The 21347-nt window shown below is 49.3% G+C and overlaps 1 protein-coding gene across 1 annotated transcript in view; it reads right to left on the bottom strand.

Moving 5' to 3' along the window:
- Positions 1 to 2514: 2514 nt before the first annotated feature.
- Positions 2515 to 21347, bottom strand: part of PRPF40A (pre-mRNA processing factor 40 homolog A) — a 36162-nt gene continuing 17329 nt past the window's right edge. The window contains exons 12-26 of the mRNA XM_054177557.1: positions 20776 to 20840; positions 19681 to 19845; positions 18666 to 18774; positions 16960 to 17110; positions 14949 to 15082; positions 14158 to 14272; positions 13921 to 14012; positions 13663 to 13779; positions 12142 to 12279; positions 10790 to 10885; positions 8091 to 8177; positions 7909 to 8005; positions 7658 to 7719; positions 6324 to 6458; positions 2515 to 3106 (exon numbers count right to left, since the gene is read on the bottom strand). Of these exons, the coding sequence (XP_054033532.1) occupies positions 3014 to 3106; positions 6324 to 6458; positions 7658 to 7719; positions 7909 to 8005; positions 8091 to 8177; positions 10790 to 10885; positions 12142 to 12279; positions 13663 to 13779; positions 13921 to 14012; positions 14158 to 14272; positions 14949 to 15082; positions 16960 to 17110; positions 18666 to 18774; positions 19681 to 19845; positions 20776 to 20840 (1656 nt within the window). The 3' untranslated portion in view covers positions 2515 to 3013. The remainder of the gene's footprint in view (positions 3107 to 6323; positions 6459 to 7657; positions 7720 to 7908; positions 8006 to 8090; positions 8178 to 10789; positions 10886 to 12141; positions 12280 to 13662; positions 13780 to 13920; positions 14013 to 14157; positions 14273 to 14948; positions 15083 to 16959; positions 17111 to 18665; positions 18775 to 19680; positions 19846 to 20775; positions 20841 to 21347) is intronic.

The following is a 21347-nucleotide window of genomic DNA, read 5'->3' as shown; positions in this document are numbered from 1 at the left end:
CCTAGGTGATAGGTGCTCATCTCCCAAGGCAAGCACAATGCTCAGTGAACCCAAACCCCCTGGCTCCCACACCAACATCAAAGGTTATCAATTCCTTATGAGTACTTAATTATGTTTCAGGCTTCAAATCACCAATTTCTTTCTCAAACAGCACTTTTCAGGAGTCACAAGCCCACCCTACAAGAGAAAAGCTTGGCTGAAAAGGACCTTTTTTGTTCCCTTTTCCCTCTAGAAGGAGCTGTTTCTGGGGGAGAAAGGCCCTGAGAAGGAGACTGACCTCCAGTTTTCAACCTCCTCTGACCCAAAATTCTGTGAATGCCACATCAGAAATAAAGGTTATTAATTCCTGATGAGTTACTCATTAAGTGTCAGACTTCAAACCACCAATTTCTTTCTCAAATAGTATTTTTAAGGGTCACAAAACCACCAGAAAAGGGAAAATCCTGCCTGAAAAGGACCTTTTTGGGGGATTTTTGCCCTAGGAAGAGCTGTTGCTGGGGCAGAAAAGCCCTTCAAAAGGAGGCTGCCCTCTGATTTTCAACCTCCTCTGACCCCAAGCCCTGTGAATGCCACACCAGAAATAAAGGTTCATTACTAACTCTTCAGGAATTAATATGTTTTGTGCCTCAAATGACCACATTCTGTCTCAAGTAGTTCTGTTAAGAGCCACAAACCCACCCTGCAAGGGCAAATCCTGGCTGAAAAGGACCTTTTGGGGTATTTTCCCCCTAGGAACAGCTGTTAGTAGGGAAAAAGGTCCCAAGAAGGAGGCTGACCTCTTATTTTCAACCTCCTCTGACCCAAAACCCTGTGAATGCCACACCAGAAATAAAGGTCATTAATTCCTGATGAGTTATTCATTAGGTTTAGTGCTTCAAATGACCACATTCTGTCTCAAGTAGTTCTGTTAAGAGCCACAAACCCACCCTGCAAGGGCAAATCCTGGCTGAAAAGGACCTTTTTGGGGGATTTTTGCCCTAGGAAGAGCTGTTGCTGGGGCAGAAAAGCCCTTCAAAAGGAGGCTGACCTCTGATTTTCAAGCTGATCTGACCCAAAATGCTGTGAATCCCACATCAGAAATAAAGGTTAAAGCCACAAACCCAGCCTGCAAGGGCAAATCTAGGCTGAAAAGGACCTTTTTGGGGGATTTTTGCCCTAAGAGCTGTTACTGGGGCAGAAAAGCCCTTCAAAAGGAGGCTGCCCTCTGATTTTCAACCTCCTCTGACCCCAAGCCCTGTGAATGCCACACCAGAAATAAAGGTTCATTACTAACTCTTCAGGAATTAATATGTTTTGTGCCTCAAATGACCACATTCTGTCTCAAGTAGTTCTGTTAAGAGCCACAAACCCACCCTGCAAGGGCAAATCCTGGCTGAAAAGGACCTTTTGGGGTATTTTCCCCCTAGGAACAGCTGTTAGTAGGGAAAAAGGTCCCAAGAAGGAGGCTGACCTCTTATTTTCAACCTCCTCTGACCCAAAACCCTGTGAATGCCACACCAGAAATAAAGGTCATTAATTCCTGATGAGTTATTCATTAGGTTTAGTGCTTCAAATGACCACATTCTGTCTCAAGTAGTTCTGTTAAGAGCCACAAACCCACCCTGCAAGGGCAAATCTTGGCTGAAAAGGACCTTTTTGGGGGATTTTTGTCCTAGGAACAGCTGTTACAAGGGGGTGGGGGGAAAAAAAGGCCCTAAAATAGGAGGCTGACCTCTAACCAGTCTTCATTTGGAAGTCCTTCAGCCAGCAGACCACAGTAATTTGTCAGAGCTGTCCAGAGAAATAAATACCAGTGAGACACTAGAAGGAAAGGTTTAATAATGGATAAAAATATACAAAAATATTCCAACCAGAGAGGTTCCTGATGGAGCAGAGCTGGGGAAAAAAAAACCTTCCTGACCTGGCCAGAGGAGGGAGGGAGAGAGATGGAGCTTCAGAGCTGCTTCCTCCTCCTTTTAAAGGATGTTTCTAGAGGTGGCTGCTGTCCAGAGGTGGTGATGGCTGATGGTGGTGGCACATTCTTCATCAGGTTCTTAAGGCAACACATGAAAAGTTAATGAACAAGTTGATTGGTTTCATCATTACCATTGTGATTACATTTCTCTCAAGGTGAGGGTAAAAAGGTGGAGCTGACACCCCTGGAGGTGCGGGAGGGCAACACAAGGAGGTGGCTGTGACAGGCAGCAGCCTCTGCTGGCACCCTACAAAGGGTGGAATTCCCATCAACTCCAGCTCCCAGGGCTTTGAAGAGCAACCCCTTACAGGGGAAAATTAACCCTTACAGCAGGAAAATTAACCCTTACAGCAGGAAATCAAACCCTGACATTGCAAAATTAACCCTGACATTGCAAAATCAACCCCAAAAATCCCCTCTGAGGCTGCTTTGCTTTGCTGTTTGCTTAGACACAGATCTCAGCCAGGAAGTCCCAGAGTTGCACAAAAACTCCTCATCAGTTCAGGCCACTGATGAAGTTCACAGAGCAATTCCAACACAGGGGAAAAAAAAAACCACCATTGTTTGCTCCCAGGGGTTTTGGTGTGTTGGGTTGGTTTGGTCGATTTTCCCCTCCCCTCTCTCTTCCAAAACAAACCCAAATCCATACAATAAATGGAACTATGTTAAGGATCTCTTCTTCCTAAAGATGAAACTGCATCTGGCCAGGCAAAGCAGGGAGTTACCACCAACTGTGCTTAAGGGAAGCTTTGCCAGGAAGGGGCCAACACCTCCCTGGGCCTGCAGACAAGATCCAGTGAGCACCAAAACATCTTCCATGGTGGTGTTCCCTCCACGGCGAGGCCGAGCCTGGGGCCCATCCTGCTCCAGGACAGTCACTCAACTTCTCTAGCTCTGAAGGCTCTACTAAGAGTACTTGAAGGTACTGATGGGGTAAAAAATGAAAGCCAGTTGTTATCTCAACCATGGGACTCAGGAGATCAGAACCCAGGTCCTGCATTAGACATTGGTTTCTTTTATTATGCCACAATGTAAACATATTTGGTATAAATAACGTTCTCATTGATCTTCATCCAGTTGTTCCAAAAGAGTCCTCCTCTGTTTTTCCAGCTCTCCCTCGCTCAGCTCGCTGCCAGAAGTGTCCCAGTTCCCCTGCAAGGCACAGAAGCAAGGACAGTGCTCAGCAACCACAAGCTGAGGGCTTCCTGCAAGACCATGTCTGCGTTGTCAAATGCTTCCCAGGCAGGGTGGTGAGACAAGATGGGATAGGATGGGATAGGATGGGATAGGATGGGATAGGATGGGATAGGATAGACCAGACCAGGTTGGAAGAGACCTTTGAGATCATCACATCCAACCTATCACCCAACACCATCTCATCAACTCAACCATGGCACCCAGCACCCCATCCAGTCTCTTCCTGAACACCTCCAGGGATGGTGACTCCACCACCTCCCCAGGCAGCACATTCCAGTGGGCAATCACTCTCTCTGTGTAGAACTTCTTCCTAACCTCCAGCCTAAACCTCCCCTGGCACAGCCTGAGACTGTGTCCTCTTGTTCTGGTGCTGGTTGCCTGGGAGAAGAGACCAACCCCCACCTGGCTACAACCTCCCTTCAGGTAGTTGTGGAGAGCAAGAAGGTCTCCCCTGAGCCTCCTCTTCTGCAGGCTAAGCAACCCCAGCTCCCTCAGCCTCTCCTCCCAGGGCTGTGCTCCAGACCCCTCCCCCAGCTTTGTTGCCCTTCTCTGGACACCTTCCAGCAACTCAACATCTTTCCTAAACTGAGGGGCCCAGAACTCAAGGTGTGGCCTAACCAGTGCTGAGTACAGAGGCAGAATGCCCTCCCTGCTCCTGCTGGCCACACTGTTCCTGATCCAGGCCAGGATGCCATTGGCTTTCTTGGCCACCTGGGCACACTGCAGGCTCATGTTCAGCCTACTATCCACCAGTACCCACAGGTCCCTTTCTGCCTGGCTGCTCTCAGCCACTCTGTCCCCAGCCTGTAGCTCTGCATGGGGTTGTTGTGGCCAATGTGCAGCACCTGGCACTTGGATGTGTTCAATCTCCTGCCCTTGGCCTCTGCCCATCTGCCCAGCCTGTCGAGGTCCCTCTGCAGAGCCTCTCTACCCTCCAGCAGATCAACTCCTGCGCCCAGCTTGGTGTCACCTGCAAACTTACTGGCAATGGACACAATGCCCTCATCCAGATCATCAAGACACTGGAACAGGCTGCCCATGGAGGCTGTGGATGTCCTCTCCCTGGAGGTTTTGAAGGCCAGGCTGGATGAGGCCTTGAGCAACCTGGACCCTTCAACCATCTAGTTCCAACTGGAACTGGATGACCTTTAGAGTCCCTTCCAACCCAAACCCTTCTATGAATCTCTGAATCACACCTCAGGCAACATCCTCAGCAGCTCTGGCCACCCAATCTGATTTTCCCAAGGCACTGGAGGTTCCAAGCAGCTTATTTCAAGACCATAAAAAGCAGACAGCTGCTTCCCCACCTCCTCTTGGAAGGTGGAATGTGTGGGGTGGCATTCAGAAGGACACCAGCAGCACCATTCAACCACCACAGTCAGGCAATTAACTGCCCCCCTCTGAGGAGCCCCCAAAGAAGTTTGTATTTATCATTCAGACACCTTTATGCTTTGAAAATCCCAAACATTCCAAGCTGGACCACACCAACACCACAACAGCAGGATGTGGTCCAGTGGGAGGTGTCCCTGCCAGTGCCAGGGGGCTGGAACTAGATGGTCTTGAATCATAGAATCAGTAAGGTTGGAAAAGACCTCAGGGATCATCAAGTCCAACCTGTCACCCAACACCTCATGACTACTAAACCATGGCACCAAGTGCCACATCCAATCCCCTCTTGAGCACCTCCAGGGATGGGGACTCCACCACCTCCCTGGGCAGCACATTCCAAAGGCTAACAGCTCTCTCTGGGAAGAACTTTCTCCTCACCTCCAGCCTAAACTTCCCCTGGTGCAGCTTGAGACTACTGAAGGTCCCTTCCAACCCAACCCATTCTGTGGATCACCACCATGACCACAGGACTTCCAGCTTGGGAAGTTCACTACCAGCAGAACCTTGTTCCACCAAGATTGTTTTTTTCCTTCCCTAGCACCCACCCTGCACCACAGCTGCTTGGGTTTGGGAATGCAGGTGCCACACAGTCACCCAAATGTCTAAGCAGCTGTGCTGTGCATCTCTCTTGAGATCAATCTGGCCGGCTGAAGCCTTGAGCAACCTGGTCTGGTGAGAGGTGTTCCATGGCAGGGGGCTTGGAACTGGCTGATCATGAAGGTCCCTTCCAACCCAACCCATTCTGTGGATCTATGAATAGCTAAGTCAGAAACACCACTTGGTCCTGGTATGGACCAAGCTTCAGCAGTGTCTGTACAACAATGTCTCAGCCTCCCACTTGACATCAGCTTGCAAACACTAATTCAAAGACTAATCTCACACAGCACTAACACAACTCTCAGAGAGGACACAAAATGCCAGTATCTGAAGGGTGGGTGCCAAGAAGGGGCCAGGCTCATGTCAGTGGTGTCCTGTGCCAGGACAAGAGGCAATGGCTACAAACTGGAGCACAGGATATTCCACTTTGACATGAGGTGAAACTTCTTTACTGTGAGGGTCACAGAGCACTGGAACAGGCTGCCCCAGGGAGGTTGTGGAGTCTCCTTCTCTGAAGGCTTTAATGACTCACCTGGAAGTGTTTCTGTGCTCTGGCAGAGCAGGGCTTGGACTGGATGATCTCCAGAGGTCCCTTCCAACCCCACCATTCTATGGCTGTATGACAAGACCTGTATGACTAAACTCTGCTTGAGGATTTGCTTTGGCCAAGGAAGGTTGGACCAGATGGTCCTTGATTTCCCAACCCCAATGATTCTGTGATCTGGTCCTTTTGGAATGGGTTTGGAGCCTAGACAAAAGCTACAGCACCTTAAATTAAATCCCCAGATGATCCTTGAGACTCCAACCTGGTCCTCAAGGATTCTGTGATTAGGTCCTTTAGGAATGGATTTGGAACCTGGATAAAGCTTCAGCACTTAAATTAAACCCCCAGATGATCCTTGATTTCCCAGCCTCAATGATTCTGTGATTTGGTCCTTTAGGAATGGATTTGGAACTTAGCTAAAGCTTTAGCACCTTAAATTAAATCCCCAGATGATCCTTGAGACTCCAACATGGTCTTCAATCATTCTGTGATTTGACCTTTTATATATATAAATGGAACTGGAAGCTAGATAAAGCTTTAGCACCTTAAGACCCCCCTAATAAAGCCTGAGTACTGCCCTACAGCACCCCAGTGACCACCAAAGCCCACAGGAGCAGACAGAAAGAGAAGGGCAAAGCTTACAGAGTCCTTTCCAGGTCGTTTTTTAGTAGGTGATTTATGTTTTGACTCAGATCTCTGTCTTGCTCTATCCTTTTCACTATCCCTCTCTCGATCCTTCTTGTCTTTTTCTCTTTCAATATCAGATTCTGGTGAATCCTGTGGAGAGAGAGGGGGAAATGCCAATTACATCACACACTCATGCAGAGAATAACCACCCCTCACCCTAGCACAGACTACATCAGCTAAACTACTGAAGTGGTTACTAACAAAGCACATCCCCACAGCAGAAATAAAGATGGGTTTAACGTTGCTGAAGGGCTTTGGAGAGCAAAATGAGAGCTGTCTGAAGAACTTCCACCACTCTCAGTGCACACAAAGATGGAGGATGCTGGACACCTTAAATGCTACCCAAGTATCATTCCTGCAGCAAGATCTGGGTTGAAGAAATAGAGTAGGGCAGAGTAGGGCAGAACAGAATAGAACAGAATAAACCAGGTTGGAAAAGACCTTCAAGATCATCAAGTCCAACCCATCACCCAACACCATCTAATCATCTAAACCATGGCACCAAGTGCCTCAGCCAGGCTCTTCCTAAACTCCTCCAGGGATGGTGACTCCACCACCTCCCTGGGCAGCACATTCCAATGGCCAATCACTCTTGCTGGGAAGAACTTCTTCCTAACATCCAGCCTAAACCTCCCCTGGCACAGCTTGAGACTGTGTCCTCTTCTTCTGGTGCTGGTTGCTTGGGAGAAAAGACCAACCTCTGCCTGTCCACAACCTCCCTTCAGGGAGTTGTAGACAGCAAGAAGGTCTCCCCTGAGCCTCCTCTTCTCCAGGCTAAGCAACCCCAGCTCCCTCAGCCTCTCCTCACAGGGCTGTGCTCCAGACCCCTCCCCAGCTTTGTTGCCCTTCTCTGGACACCTTCCAGCACCTCAACATCTTTCCTAACCGGAGGGGCCCAGAACTGGACACAGGACTCAAGATGTGGCCTAACCAGTGCTGAGCACAGGGCACAATGACCTCCCTGCTCCTGCTGGCCACACTGTTCCTGCTGCAGGCCAGGATGCCATTGGCCAGGGAGGTGGTGGAGTCACCATCCCTGGAGGTGTTCAAGAGGGGATTGGATGTGGCACTTGGAGCCCTGGTTTAGTAGTCATGAGGTCTTGGGTGACAGGTTGGACTTGATGATGCCTGAGGTCTTTTCCAACCTTATTGATTCTCTGATTCCCTCCAGCCTGCTCTCACAGTCTCCAATACTAGAGAAGCAGCTGGATGATGACCTTCAAAAGGATGAGTGAACCCACCAGGAGTCCAGCCATCCATTAGCAAGCTGACAACTGAGCTGTACTCACAGACTTGTGTCTTCTCTTCTTGCTCTTTTTCTTGTGTTTTTTTGACTTCTTGTAACTCCTCTCTGCAGGCACAACAGGAACCAGAACAACACATCAGTGAAATGATTAAAAAACCCAAACACAGGAAAAAATAACTTAAACCCACAGACTGCATTGGGTTGGAAGGGACCCTCAGAGGTCAGCTTGTCCAACTTTCCTCCCCACTCCCTGCAGTCAGCAGGGACATCTCCAACCGAGCCCAAACCTCATACCGGACTCTGCGCTGGAAGAACGCTCAGAAACCGATCTCGACTCTGAACGTTGCCTTTTCTTCTTGGAGTGGCTGTCATCATCCTCAGACTCTGAGCCCTGGAGACACAAACCCAGGGTGGTGAGCAAGGCCACAGCACCCCCAGGAGGCAGAGAAGGTGTGAGGGGGTGAGAGGACACTCACCGAGCGAGACCGCGAGCGCTTCCTGTGGTGCTTTTTAGACTTCTTCGAATGCTTCTTGTTCTTTGAGTGATGGTGCTGGCACTCGTGCTGCAGAGCAGGAGAAGGCACAGGTTAGCAGCAGGCCACACAGCAGGAGCATGCAAGGGTGTTTTCTCACCATCTACAAGGCACCCATGGCTAGCAGTGGTTCAAAGCTAGTGACAGAATCAAGCACTCATTGCATCAAACCCCATCGGGAGCTACAGCAGAATGTATGACAGAATCACACAGTGGCAGGGCTGGAAGGGACCTCTGGGATCATCCACTCCAACCTCCCTACTAAAGCAGGGCACCCACAGCAGCTTGCCCAGCACCACAGTGGCCAGAGGGGTTTGGAAGCTCTCCAGAGGAGTCTCCACAACCTCTCTGGGCAGCCTGCTCCAGGCCTCCAGCACCCTCACACCAAACAACTTTCTCCTCATCTTCAGGTGGAACCTCCTGGCTTCCAGTTTGTGCCCAGTGCCCTTTGCCCTGTCCCTGGGCACCACTGCCAAGAGTCTGGCCCCAGCCTCTTGCCCCCCACAGCTCCTTTGTCTCTTGCTGAGCATTGCTCAGATCCCCTCTGGGGCTGCTCTTCTCCAGGCTCCACAGCCCCAGGGCTCTCAGCCTTTCCTCCTCACAGAGATGCTCCAGGCCCCTCAGCATCTTCATGGCCTCTGCTGGACTCTCTCCAGACTTTCTTGAACTGAGGAGCCCAGAACTGGACCTAGAACTCCAGACGTGGCCTAACTAGGGCAGAGTAGAAGGGAAGCAGAACCTCCCTTGTCCTGCTAGCCACACTCTTCCTAACACATCCCAGGAGCCCATTTGCCTTCTTGGCCACGAGGGCACATTGCTGGCTCATGAGGAACTTGCCCACCAGCACTGACAGTTCCTTCTCTGTGCAGCTGCTTCCCAGCAGGTCATCCCCTAGACCTCACTGCTGCCATGGTCCAGTTGCAGTAAGAAGCATTTAGGAATGAGGATGTGACAGCTTTAGGTGTGGATCCCCAAGGCTTCTGTGACCTCTGAAATTGTATTTCAAAGTGGCTTAAACTCCAGAAAACTTATCAGAAACCTTGAAAGGCAGGGGCTGCAAAATCAAACCTCACTTTCATCTGGGAAAAAACCCAGCACCCTAAAGAAGAATGAGTTAGCACAGCTTCTGCAGCTTAACTCTTGCTGTGGCCCATCCCAAAGTGAAGAGATTCAACTAGTGCCTTCCCCCATCAGCAAAACCCTGGCTGAAGTAATAAAAGCAATGGATAAATACACAAATATAATAATAATAATAATAATAATAATAATAATAATAATAATAATAATAATAATAATAATAATAATAATGATGATGAATAACTGCAGTGCTTACAATGTCCTTGAATTTCCAGACTTTTAGTGGATAAAATATGCAGAAGTTTTATTTCTAGTTTCACCTTATTTTGTATACAGACACTACCTGAAATCAAGCCAGAGCTTGTTTGAAACCAAGCTCCCTCAAGTCAAGGCCCCTTGAGGCCCCCCTCAAAACCAAGGTCCCCTTGAGGCCCCCCTCAAAACCAAGGCCCCTTGAGGCCCCCCTCAAAATCAAGCCCCCCCAGAGCTCCCCTCAAAATCAAGGCTCCCCCCTCAGATCCCTCAAAATCAAGGCCCCTTGAGGCCCCCCTCAAAACCAAGGCCCCTTGAGGCTCCCCTCAAGACCAAGGTTCCCTTGAGGCTCCCCTCAAGACCAAGGTCCCTTGAGGCCCCCTTCAAAATCAAGGCCCCTTGAGGCTCCCCTCAAAACCAAGGCCCCTTGAGGCCTCCCTCAAAAATCAAGGTCCCTTGAGGCTCCCCTCAAAACCAAGGCCCCTTGAGGCTCCCCTCAAAACCAAGGCACCCCTCAAAACCAAGGCCCCTTGAGGCTCCCCTCAAAACCAAGGCCCCTGAGCTCCCTCAAAATCAAGGCCCCTTGAGGCCCCCCTCAAAACCAAGGCCCCCCTCAAAACCAAGGCCCCTTGAGGCTCCCCTCAAAACCAAGGCCCCTGAGCTCCCTCAAAATCAAGGCCCCTTGAGGCTCCCCTCAAAACCAAGGCCCCTGAGCTCCCTCAAAATCAAGGCCCCTTGAGGCTCCCCTCAAAACCAAGGCCCCTGAGCTCCCTCAAAATCAAGGCCCCTTGAGGCTCCCCTCAAAACCAAGGCCCCTGAGCTCCCTCAAAATCAAGGCCCCTTGAGGCTCCCCTCAAAACCAAGGCACCCCTCAAAACCAAGGCCCCCTTGACGCTCCCCTCAAAATCAAGCCCCCCCAGAGCTCCCCTCAAAATCAAGGCCCCCCCTCAGGTCCCTCAAAATCAAGGCCCCTTGAGGCTCCCCTCAAAGCCAAGGCCCTTGAAGCTTCCCTCCAAGGCCAAGGCCAAATTTCTCTGACATAAATCAAGACATTTTGATGCTAACATCCAAACAATTCTTGGAAGGAAGCAGCTAAGAGACCAGTTACAAACCACAGGACACCAAATAACTCTGACTTCTTCAGACTCTCCCTTCCAAGATTAGGTTTTGATGTTGATTGCTCACACCTAACAACAGACCACTGTGACAGGCATGAGTAGAATGCTGTTAAATCCTCTTTCCTTCCCACAGAGAATTTGGGGGGTGGGGGGTGATGTTCTAAAGCAGGAGAAAAGAAAAGGAATAAAATTTACCTCTAGGACATGCATGAAATCTTTAAATATTCTTTTCCTTTCAGACTCCAAAGTGATGTCTTCAAATGCTGGTTCTTTCACAAATCTATCCCTGATCTGGAAGGACAAAGGAGCAATGAAATGTGGCTATGCAACAGAGCCAGCCAGAAACAAAGCCAGTAAAAGAAACTTTAAAAGCCAGCCTCCCAACCCTAACAGGAGAGGTGTTACCAGGTGGAGACATGCAGGATGGGACTGGTTTTGACTCCATTCTCCTGTGGTTTTAGACCAAGGGCACTTTGAGAGGGAAGGTTCATAGTGGTTTCCTTCAACCAAAGTCACAAAGCTTGCACTCAGCATTTAAATTAAGCTTGGGGGCTTTGTGTGACTAGCTTTTAGGGGATGGAGGTGTCTCAAAGTTGGGCTGGAAGCGGTTTAAGTTGAAGTGGGGCTGCTGCTGGGGGGTGGCTTGAAGTGGGGCTGCTGCTGCTGCTGCTGGGGGGTGGCTTGAAGTGGGGCTGCTGCTGCTGCTGCTGGGGGGTGGCTTGAAGTGGGGCTGCTGCTGCTGCTGGGGGGTGGCTTGAAGTGGGGCTGCTGCTGCTGCTGCTGGGGGGTGGCTTGAAGTGGGGCTGCTGCTGCTGCTGCTGGGGGGATGGCTAAAATCCTTCTAACCAAAGAACCAAGTTACTGATATGAAATTTCACTGAAGAAAGGACAGGATGGGTTTTGTGGCTCTAAGTCATGCAAACAATACCACTAAGAATCACAGAAACATTCATGTTGGCAAAGCCCTTTGCTTCAGGATCACCAAGTCCAACCCAGAACCCTAACTATACAAGGTTCACCCCTAAACCATATCCCCAGGCACCACATGGAATCATAGAATTGTTAGGGGTGGAAGGGACCTCAAGGATCAGCCAGCTCCAGCCCCCCCTGCCATGGCCAGGGACACCTCACACTACAGCAGGTTGCTCACAGCCACATCCAGCCTGGCTGCAAACACCTCCAGGCAGGAGGCTTCCACCACCTCCCTGGGCAACCTGTGCCAGGCTCTCACCACCCTCATGGGCAACAACTTCTTCCTAACATCCAATCTCAATCTACCCATTTCTAGTTTTGTTCCATTCCCCCTGGTTCTATTATTACCTGACACCCTCAAAAGTCCCTCCCCAGCTTTCTTGTAGCCCCCTTCAGATCCTGGAAGGCCACAATGAGGTCTCCTGGAAGCCTTCTCTTCTCCAGACTGAACAGCCCCAACTCCCTCAGTCTGTCCTCACAGGAGAGGTGCTCCAGCCCTCTAATAATCCAGGTTTACTTCAAAGAGCATTCAAATCCACTTGGAAAGCTTTGCTTAGTGAAATGATGGCACCTACATCTTCCCAGACAGCATCCAACTCGATTGGAGGAGTAGCTTGCTTCAGCATACTCTTGAAGGCCGACTCTTTCCGCTTCATTTTACGAGCTTCTTCCTTTTCCCTCTCTCTTTCCCGGGCTTCTGCCTTTTCCAGCAGCTGCAGCAAACAAAGATTGTGAGGATCACTCATTTTGACACCACCCAAGTGACAGCTCTGCTCAGAACAGCTTTTGGAAAGCCCAACAACAGCCCACCTTCAGAGTTTTCATTCAGTCACTTATGAACCAATTCTTCTTACTTCACAGACTAGTTTGGAAGGGACCTTCAAGATCACCTAGCTCCAACCCTCCTGCCATGGGCAGGGACACCTTCCACTAGACCAGGCTGAGCAGGCAACTGTTGGGTCTCAAGCAGAATCTAGGTAATGCACCATGCAAGGCATTACTTCATTCCCACCAGTGAATTCCTCAAGTTGAAAGCAGAGGAACCCAGAGAGGTTGTGGGGTCTCCTTCTCTGAAGGCTTTCAAAATCCACCTGGATGACTTCCTGTGTGACCTGCCCTTGGTGACCCTGCTTTGGCAGGGGGGTTATACTCAATCCCTGGAGGTCCCTTCCAACCCCCACCATTCTATGATTCTATGAAAGGCCTGTCTTTTGATAATGCCTCTGCAATCTTTCCTGTGAGAGTATTAAGAGTAAGCAACCCTAAAGCAGAGCATCACTCAAATGTTAGGAAAATTGTCATAGAACCACAGAACTGTCTTGGTTGGAAGAGATCTTTCAGATCATCAACTCCAACCATTAACACAGCACTGCCAGCTCACCACTAAACCCAGCACCACAACACGAGGACACAGCCTCAAGCTGTGCCAGGGGAGGTTCAGGCTGGAGGTTAAGAAGAAGTTCTTCCCAGCAAGAGAGATTGGCCATTGGAATGTGCTGCCCAGGGAGGTGGTGGAGTCACCATCACTGGAGGTGTTTAGGAAGAGCCTGGATGAGGCACTTGGTGCCATGGTTTAGTTGATGAGATGGTGTTGGATGATAGGTTGGACTTGATGATCTCAAAGGTCTTTTCCAACCTGGTTAATTCTATTCTATTCCACAGCTTTTCAATCCTTTCAGGGATGGGAAGTCCATCACTGTCCTGGGCAGCCTGGGCCAGGTCTTGATAGCCCTTTTGGGGAAGAAATTGCTCCTCATATTCAATCTAAACTTCCCCTGGTGCAAACTGAGTCCATTCCTTCTTGTTCCTAGGGAGAAGGCACCAAACCCCACCTAGCTCCAACTTCCTTTCAGGGAGTTGTATAGAGCAATGAAGTCTGCCCTCAGCCTCCTTTTCTCCAGGCTGAACAATCCCAGTTCCCTCAGCTGCTCAAGTCCTGCTCCTCAGGACTTGTTTTCTAGACCCTTCCCCAGCTGTTACCCTTCCCTGGACCCTCTGTCAGGCATGGCAATGCTGAGAAAATAAATGCCAATTGTTTTTACAAGAGCTAGCATATCCTTCCAAGTTTTGGAACACTCTTCTCTCTCCATACTTACACTGTTAAAAGCCAGCTTGATGTTTCCTGCATCGAGAGTTGTAGCCCTTTTAGTTGAGCTGATGACAGTAACAAAGTCCTCAAAAGAAGTATTCACCTCAACCACAAATCCTTTGTCCTGTAAGAAAAGACAGTAAGGAAGCCTCACTTCAGTGCTAATGGCACACTGAGATACTGACACAAGATGAAATCCCACCACCCAGCAGCAAAGAACTGACTCAGGAAACCACCCAATGGAGCATGTTTCCTCCACTCTTACCTTTAAGATGTCTTTGATTATCTTCTTCTCATCGTGGTAACGTGCTTTCAAATCTTCAACATAGAACTTGAAAAGATCAAGTGCTGTGGATCCTGATGGAAAAACTAGATAAGTCAAAAGCTAGCTCTAATAAAAGAGCTGCAGTTTTTTTGCCAGACAGATAGAAAATATACAAAGAAACCCTGCTCTGCTCTGCCCCAAATGCAAGCCTTGGGTTGGAAGAGACAGGATTCTTACCCGGTTGACCCAGCATGTTGGTGAACCTGATGTCAGAGCTTATGGTTGGGTACAACTCCATCCAAGAGGACATGGAATGTAGCTGGCCATGCTCATGCAGTTCATCCAGAAACAGCTACCAAAGAGAAGTGAAAAGGAAGACTGCAGTCACTCATCACACCAGGAGTTGCCAGCACTGCAGCTAACAGGAACCCTGGCTTTGCTACAATGCAATTGAAAAGTCATCGTCATTTCTCCCTGCCTCCCTCCACACCACAGCCAACAGTCCAATTTGCCTTCACTGTTTCATAGAATGGTTTGGGCTGGAAGGGACCTTCAAGATCACCTGGTTCCAACCCTCTTGCCTTGGAAAAGGACAAATCCCACTAGCCCAGGATGCTCAAGGTCTCATCCAACTTGGCCTTGAACACCCCTAGGGAGGGGGCATCCACAACCTGTTCCAGTGTCTCACCACCCTCCCTGTAAAGAATTTCCTCCTAATATCCAATCTGGATCTGCCCTCCTCAAACTTTTTGATGGCAGAATTCTGGGGTTTTGTTAAAACATGATTCAAAACTCATTTGTACATCATCATTTCTTCCCACCTCCCTCCAGCATTCCAGCTGCATTTGCCTTCCATTCAGCTCTCTTGGCTTTGACTTTCCTCTCTCAGCCTTCCAGCATTATACAGCAGGCAAAACGCTACAAGGCTGGAAACTGATGCATTTTACACACCCATGAGCCTACCCTGAGGAAAACCACATCAAATACCTACTGACATGACACATCTGGGAGAGAAGAAGGCCACCAACCTGAAAAGATTCTCTGTTTTTCCGCTGTCTCCTTCTCTCCCTCAGCAAACTCTTCTGCTTCTCTTCTTCCTCTTCTTTTTCCAAGGCCCTGATGTGTTCCTCAAAACAAATCAGTGCATCCTCCTTATCCATGTCTAGCAACACAGAGGGAAGAGGGAAGATTAGGGACTCTCACTAGCCCAGAGAGTTTCTCACTAGGAGATAAGAGCTGGCAGTTGATGGTCTGAGTGGAAATTTCACTCAGCACTGAATTAGGCAGAGCAGAAAAAAAAAAGACACAAAAGAAGCCTCCCCCAGGCTGGAAAATTAGAACAGAACTAACCAGGTTGGAAAAGAGCTGTGAGATCATCAAGCCCAACCTATCATCTAAAAATATCTAATCAACTCAACCATGGCACCAAGCACCCCAGCCTCTCCTCACAGGGCTGTGCTCCAGACCTCTCCCCAGCCTCATTGCCCTTCTCTAGACACATTCGAGAGTCTCGATGTCCTTCTTAAACTGAGGAGCCCAGAACTGGACACAGGACTCAAGGTGTGGCCTAACCAGTGCTGAGCACAGGGCACAATGACCTCCCTGCTCCTGCTGGCCACACTGTTCCTGATGCAGGCCAGGATGCCATTGGCCTTCTTGGCCACCTGGGCACACTGCTGGCCCATCTTCAGCCTACTCTCAACCAGCACCCCCAGGTCCCTTTCTGCCTGGCTGCTCTCTCTGCCCCCAGCCTGTAGCACTGCATGGGGTTGTTGTGGCCAAAGTGCAGCACCTGGCACTTGGACTTGTTGAATGCCATCCTGTTGGACTCTGCCCATCTGTCCAGCCTGGCAAGGTCCCTCTGCAGAGTTCTCCTACCCTCTAACAGATCAACTCCTGCCCCCAGCTTGGTGTCATCTGCAAACTTACTGATGATGGACTCAATGCCCTCATCCAGATCATTGAAAAAGATATTGAACAGGATGGGGCCCAGCACTGATCCCTGGGGCACACCACTGGTGCCTGGCTGCCAGCTGGATGTGGCACCATTCAGCACCACTCTCTGGGCTCAGCCCTTGAGCCAGTTCCTAACCCAGCTCAGAGTGCTGCTGTCCAAGCCAGGGGCTGACAGCTTGGCCAGGAGTTTGCTGTGGGGGGCAGTGTCAAAGGCCTTGCTGAAGTCCAGGTAGACCACATCCACAGCCTGCCCCACATCCAGCAGGCAGTTACCTGGGCTTAGAGGGAGATCAGGTTGGTCAGGCAGGACCTGCCCTTCCTGAATCCATGCTCCAACACAGAGCTTGGAATCTTTTGAGATAAGAAATGTGGATGAGGCCTCATGAAATGTGTGAACATGGCACTTCAGGATATGGTTTAATGGTTGGACTTCAGGATTTGAGAGGTTTATTCCAACCCAAACAATTTCTGTGGCTCTGTGACCCCCTCAGCCAACTCTGTGGCCTCTTCCCACGTCTCTTAAAAAACCACCCAAGATCAGAGAGGATCTTTAGCAGTTGACAGCTCCCAGGAAAGCAGCAGGACCACACCTGATCTACCAGAAGGTAGCTGAGATATTTGCAACCTGTTAATTGTCAAGTAACACTTTAATTTTCAAAGGTTTACAGTTACTAAGGCCCTTGCAAGCTATCTTTTCTCATTAATCAGTAATGATTTGTCAAGCTGATGTGTGTTTCTTAGGAACCAAACAAGATGAGGGCCTCCATACAGGCTGTCAGAGCAGCAATGGATGGGGCAGGAGCAAGCCACACCCAGCCAGGAGTCAGAGAATTGTTTGGGTTGGCAACCACCTCTAAGACCACTGACTCCAACCATCAACCCAACCCCACCATGGCCCCTAAACCATGTCCTTAAGTGCCATGTCCATAGGTTTCTTGAACACCTGCAGGGATGGTGACTCCACCACCTCCCTGGGCAGCCTGTTGCAGTGCCTGACCACTCTTTCAGCAAAGAATCCTCACTGCTGAAGGCAAATCCATTCCCTTTCCCTAAAGAGCCACACAGATTTGGGTTTTTACATACTCTGCAGCTCTTCATCTTCTGCAAAGGTAGGATTGTCCATCAGGTACTGCTGGGCCTCAGACCAAGTGGTGCAGTAAGTGACATTGGCCATGTTATCTAGTATGTTCTTCAAAGCTTCCCAGTTCCTCTTTCGTAGCTGTTTGGCTTGTTCCTGAGGAGAAAATGCATTTGTTTACCTTCTGCCCTGGGAAATTTGAGGTAGGACAGATGAAGACATTTAAGCTCTGAAGTTTCTTCTCAAAACACAGAATTAACCTTTCCTTTCTGTGTTACTTGACCAAATTTACTCACCACTAGCACTTGCATCCACAGATGAACTGTTTCAGGAGTATTCATTCATAGATCCATAGCCTGGTTTGGCTTAGAAGGGACCTTGAAGATCATCTAGAGTAAACCCTCTTGCCACGGGCTGGGACACCTTCTGCTAGCCCAGGTTGCTCAAGGCCCCATCCAAGCTGGTCTTGAGCACCTCCAGGGAGGGGGCATCCACAGCCTCCCTGGGCAGCCTGTTCCAGTGTCTCACCACCCTCAGTGGAAAGAATTTCTTCACAATCTCCAGTCCAAATCTAACCTCCTCAGGCTTCAAGCTCCTATTAGCTCCTGATGTATGGACACAGCTCATGAATGGAGCACATCCTACAGAGGTACAGCCAGGAAACTGCCCATACCTTCAAGCAACCACTCAGTGCTGTACCACTGTCAATCACAGCTTTGGAGAGATCCCCCTATGCTCTTCTTTGTCTCTTTTTCCCCATCACATCTTGTGTAACAGGAATTTCCACTCTGTAGCTGATAGATCTTGTCCACCTTCTATTACTGCCCCTCCCTACCTTGGGATAGAAACTAAATGGAGTTGTGCCTTTGAAAGAGGTCACACTACCGCAGTAACCTTCTCACTTGGTTCTCCACTCCTTTCCTCCAGATCCATCCCCTTCTGTCACCTTTTTGACTCTCATGGAATCAACCACGTTGGAAAAGACCTCAGAGATCATCAAGTCCAACCTATCATCTAACACCTCCTGACAACTAAACCATGGATCCAAGTGCCACATCCAGTCCTTTTTGAACACCTCCAGGGCTGGTGACTCCACCACCTCCCTGGGCAACATAATCCAGTGGTAAATTGCTCCTCCTGGGAAGAATTTCTTCCTAACATTCAGCCTAAACCTCCCCTGGCACAGCTTGAGACTGTGTCCTCTTGTTCTGGTGCTGGTGGCCTGGGAGAAGAGACCAACACCCACCTGGCTGCAACCTCCCTTCAGATAGCTGTAGAGAGCAAGAAGGTCTCCCCTGAGCCTCCCCTTCTCCAGGATAAACAACCCCAGCTCCCCCATCCTCTCCTCACAGGGCTGTGCTCCAGACCTCTCCCCAACCTCATTGCCCTTCTCTGGACACATTCAAGTATCTCAAAGTCCTTCTTAAACTGAGAAGCCCAGAACTGGACACAGGACTCAAGGTGTGGCCTAACCAGAGCTGAGTACAGGGCAGAATGACTTCCCTGCTCCTGCTGGCCACACTATTCCTGCTGCAGGCCAGGATGCCACTGGCCTTCTTGGCCACCTGGGCACACTGCTGGCTCATGTTCCCGTTTGAATGCTGTCCCGAAGCAGCATTCAAAAATCAGACTGCTTACAAAATCTCTTTTCTCAGAGGTGTAAAGTTCTGCACAGATATTATGTGAGAAGCTGAGCCTGAAAGAAAGTTACCTTCTCCTTCTTAGACAGAAAAAACAAGACATCCTCATAGATCTCGAGGCGGTCGCGCTCCGATATCGCGTTCCAGACTTCCATCTCCCCAAACATCTGCTCAGCTTTTCTGGAGAGAACAGAGAAAAAGCAAACAGCCATTGGCTGGGGAACACAAACTGTCCCACTGCATTATAATAATATTAACAAACTCTTCACATTTAATGATGAGTGTGTAGCACATCTCCCAGATCTTATTTCTTGGGAAAAATGCACCTGCGCCTGGGGAGGGAGAAGCCCCTGCACCAGGCTCTGAAGATGCCGAGGGGCCTGGAGCTTCTCTGTGAGGAGGAAAGGCTGAGAGCCCTGGGGCTGTTGAGCCTGGAGAAATGCAGCCCCAGAGAGGATCTGAGCAATGCTCAGCAAGAGCTAAAGGAGCTGTGGGGGGCAAGATGCTGGGGCCAGACCCTTGTCAGTGGTGCCCAGGGACAGGACAAGGGGCACTGGGCACAAACTGGAAGCCAGGAGGTTCCATCTGAAGATGAGGAGAAAGTTGTTTGGTGTGAGGGTGCTGGAGGCCTGGAGCAGGCTGCCCAGAGAGGTTGTGGAGTCTCCTCCCTTGAAGAGTTTCCAAACCCACCTGGCCATTGTGATCCTGGGCAGGCTGCTATGGGAACCCTTGCTTTAGCAGGGGGCTTGGGCTGCACGATCCCCAGGAGTTCAATTCCCACTCTCTGATTTTTTTTCTGTGATATCTTTCTAAAACCAAATTAAAGTTGATGTGCTCTTTCACTTATGGTTATGAAAAGCTCAGCCCATGCTCATCAGCACATCACCCATTTGAGTTGGTTGCACCTGAGCCTATCAAAAGGAGAACACTCCTGTTCCTACACAAATTTGAGCTACAAATCTTTTTCCAGGCTGAGCACATAAGAAGTTTGGCATTCATGGAGAGCAATCCAGCTCTCAGGTAAATCAGATCTGGTTAACTTGGCAAGACAGTGAAATCTGGAGCTTCATTTAATGTTGGCCTTACTTGTATCTTGTTGTGGAGGTCATCTTCTCATGGTTTTCAAGGAAACGCTGGAAGGATTCTTTAGCTTCTTTGTATTTTGATCTCGCTTCTTCCTTCTCTTCTTTCTCTGTCTGAACTTTGTAAGCATTAAAAGCTTGCTTTTTTTCACTTAATTTAGCCAAAGCACTTCACAGCAAAGACAAAAAAAGGAAAACAACATCAGTTATACAAGAGAATGAAAAAAAAACAACCAAAGCCAAAAGGTTAAAATGTAAAAGATTTGAATCATTCAAGCACGAGGCAAAATATCATCTAAATGGTCCAGGCACCACCCTGTTTCTCCCTCAGAATTAATAGAAATCATTAAAAAAGCAGTAAAAATAACTATTTAATAATAAAATATAAGCTATCATCATGTTTTCAGGCTGCATACAGAATAAACCAGGTTGGGAGAGACCTTCGAGATCATCGAGTCCAACCTATCACCCACCACCACCTCATCAACTAAACCACGGCACCAAGTGCCTCAGCCAGGCTCTTCCTAAACACCTCCAGGGATGGTGACTCCACCCAATGGCCAATCTCTCTTGCTGGGAAGAACTTCTTCCTCACCTCCAGCCTAAACCTCCCCTGAGCTTGAGACTGTGTCCTCTTGTTCTGGTGCTGGTTGCCTGGGAGAAGAGACCAACCCCCACCTGGCTACAACCTCCCTTCAGGGATGGCAGTAAGGTCTCCCCTGAGCTTCCTCTTCTCCAGGCATTTCACATGGTAATATTATTTTTATCATATTTTATCACAGATATCAAGAATTTTCCTATCACTGATTTAAGAAGTCACCTACAAAGTACTCAGCTCAGTGTAAATGTTTGGATGGTTTTTTTCATCCCAAAGAAAATTAAACCCCATAAAATACACCCAACAGCTGCCACATCCTTTCCAGGTGAAAAATTTAAGCCTAGGAGTTGCACTTTTTTTTAGGTAGGAAAGGGACAAAGCTCCCTGGCAATGGCAGATGGTCAGAAATGCACAAATAGCTGTGCCAAGTCAAGTCAGAGATGTCAGAGTGGCTCAGCTGGTGGCTGGGTAGAATTGAAAGAGGAAAGAACCAAGCACTACCTGTATCTGGGATCATTAATGATCATTTTCATTGCTTGCTCCCAAGAAGCATTGGATGGCACTCTCTGTGAAGACATGAAATCACAGATTAACTAGGTTTGGAACCAATCAATTACTTAAAAAAGAGCCACTGCCATTCTGGGCTGCATTCAAAAGCAGCGTGGCCAGCAGATGGAGAGAGATGATTCTGCCACTCTGCTCTGCTTAGACCACATCTGGAGTGCTGTATCCAGCTCCAGCACCCCCAAAACCAAGAAGGACATGGACCTGCTGCATCAGGTCCAGAGGAGAGCCAGAGGAAGGCTGTATCCAGCTCCAGCACCCCCAAACACAAGAAGGACATGGACCTGCTGCAGCAGGTCCAGAGGAGAGCCAGAGGAAGGCTGTATCCAGCTCCAGCACCCCCAAACACAAGAAGGACATGGACCTGCTGCAGCACGTCCAGAGGAGAGCCAGAGGAAGGCTGTATCCAGCTCCAGCACCCCCAAACACAAGAAGGACATGGACCTGCTGCAGCACGTCCAGAGGAGAGCCAGAGGAAGGCTGTATCCAGCTCCAGCACCCCCAAACAC

Source organism: Dryobates pubescens, chromosome 2 (assembly GCF_014839835.1).
Source record: "Dryobates pubescens isolate bDryPub1 chromosome 2, bDryPub1.pri, whole genome shotgun sequence".
Lineage (NCBI taxonomy): Eukaryota > Metazoa > Chordata > Aves > Piciformes > Picidae > Dryobates > Dryobates pubescens.
This window is presented reverse-complemented; position numbering and strand designations above follow the sequence as displayed.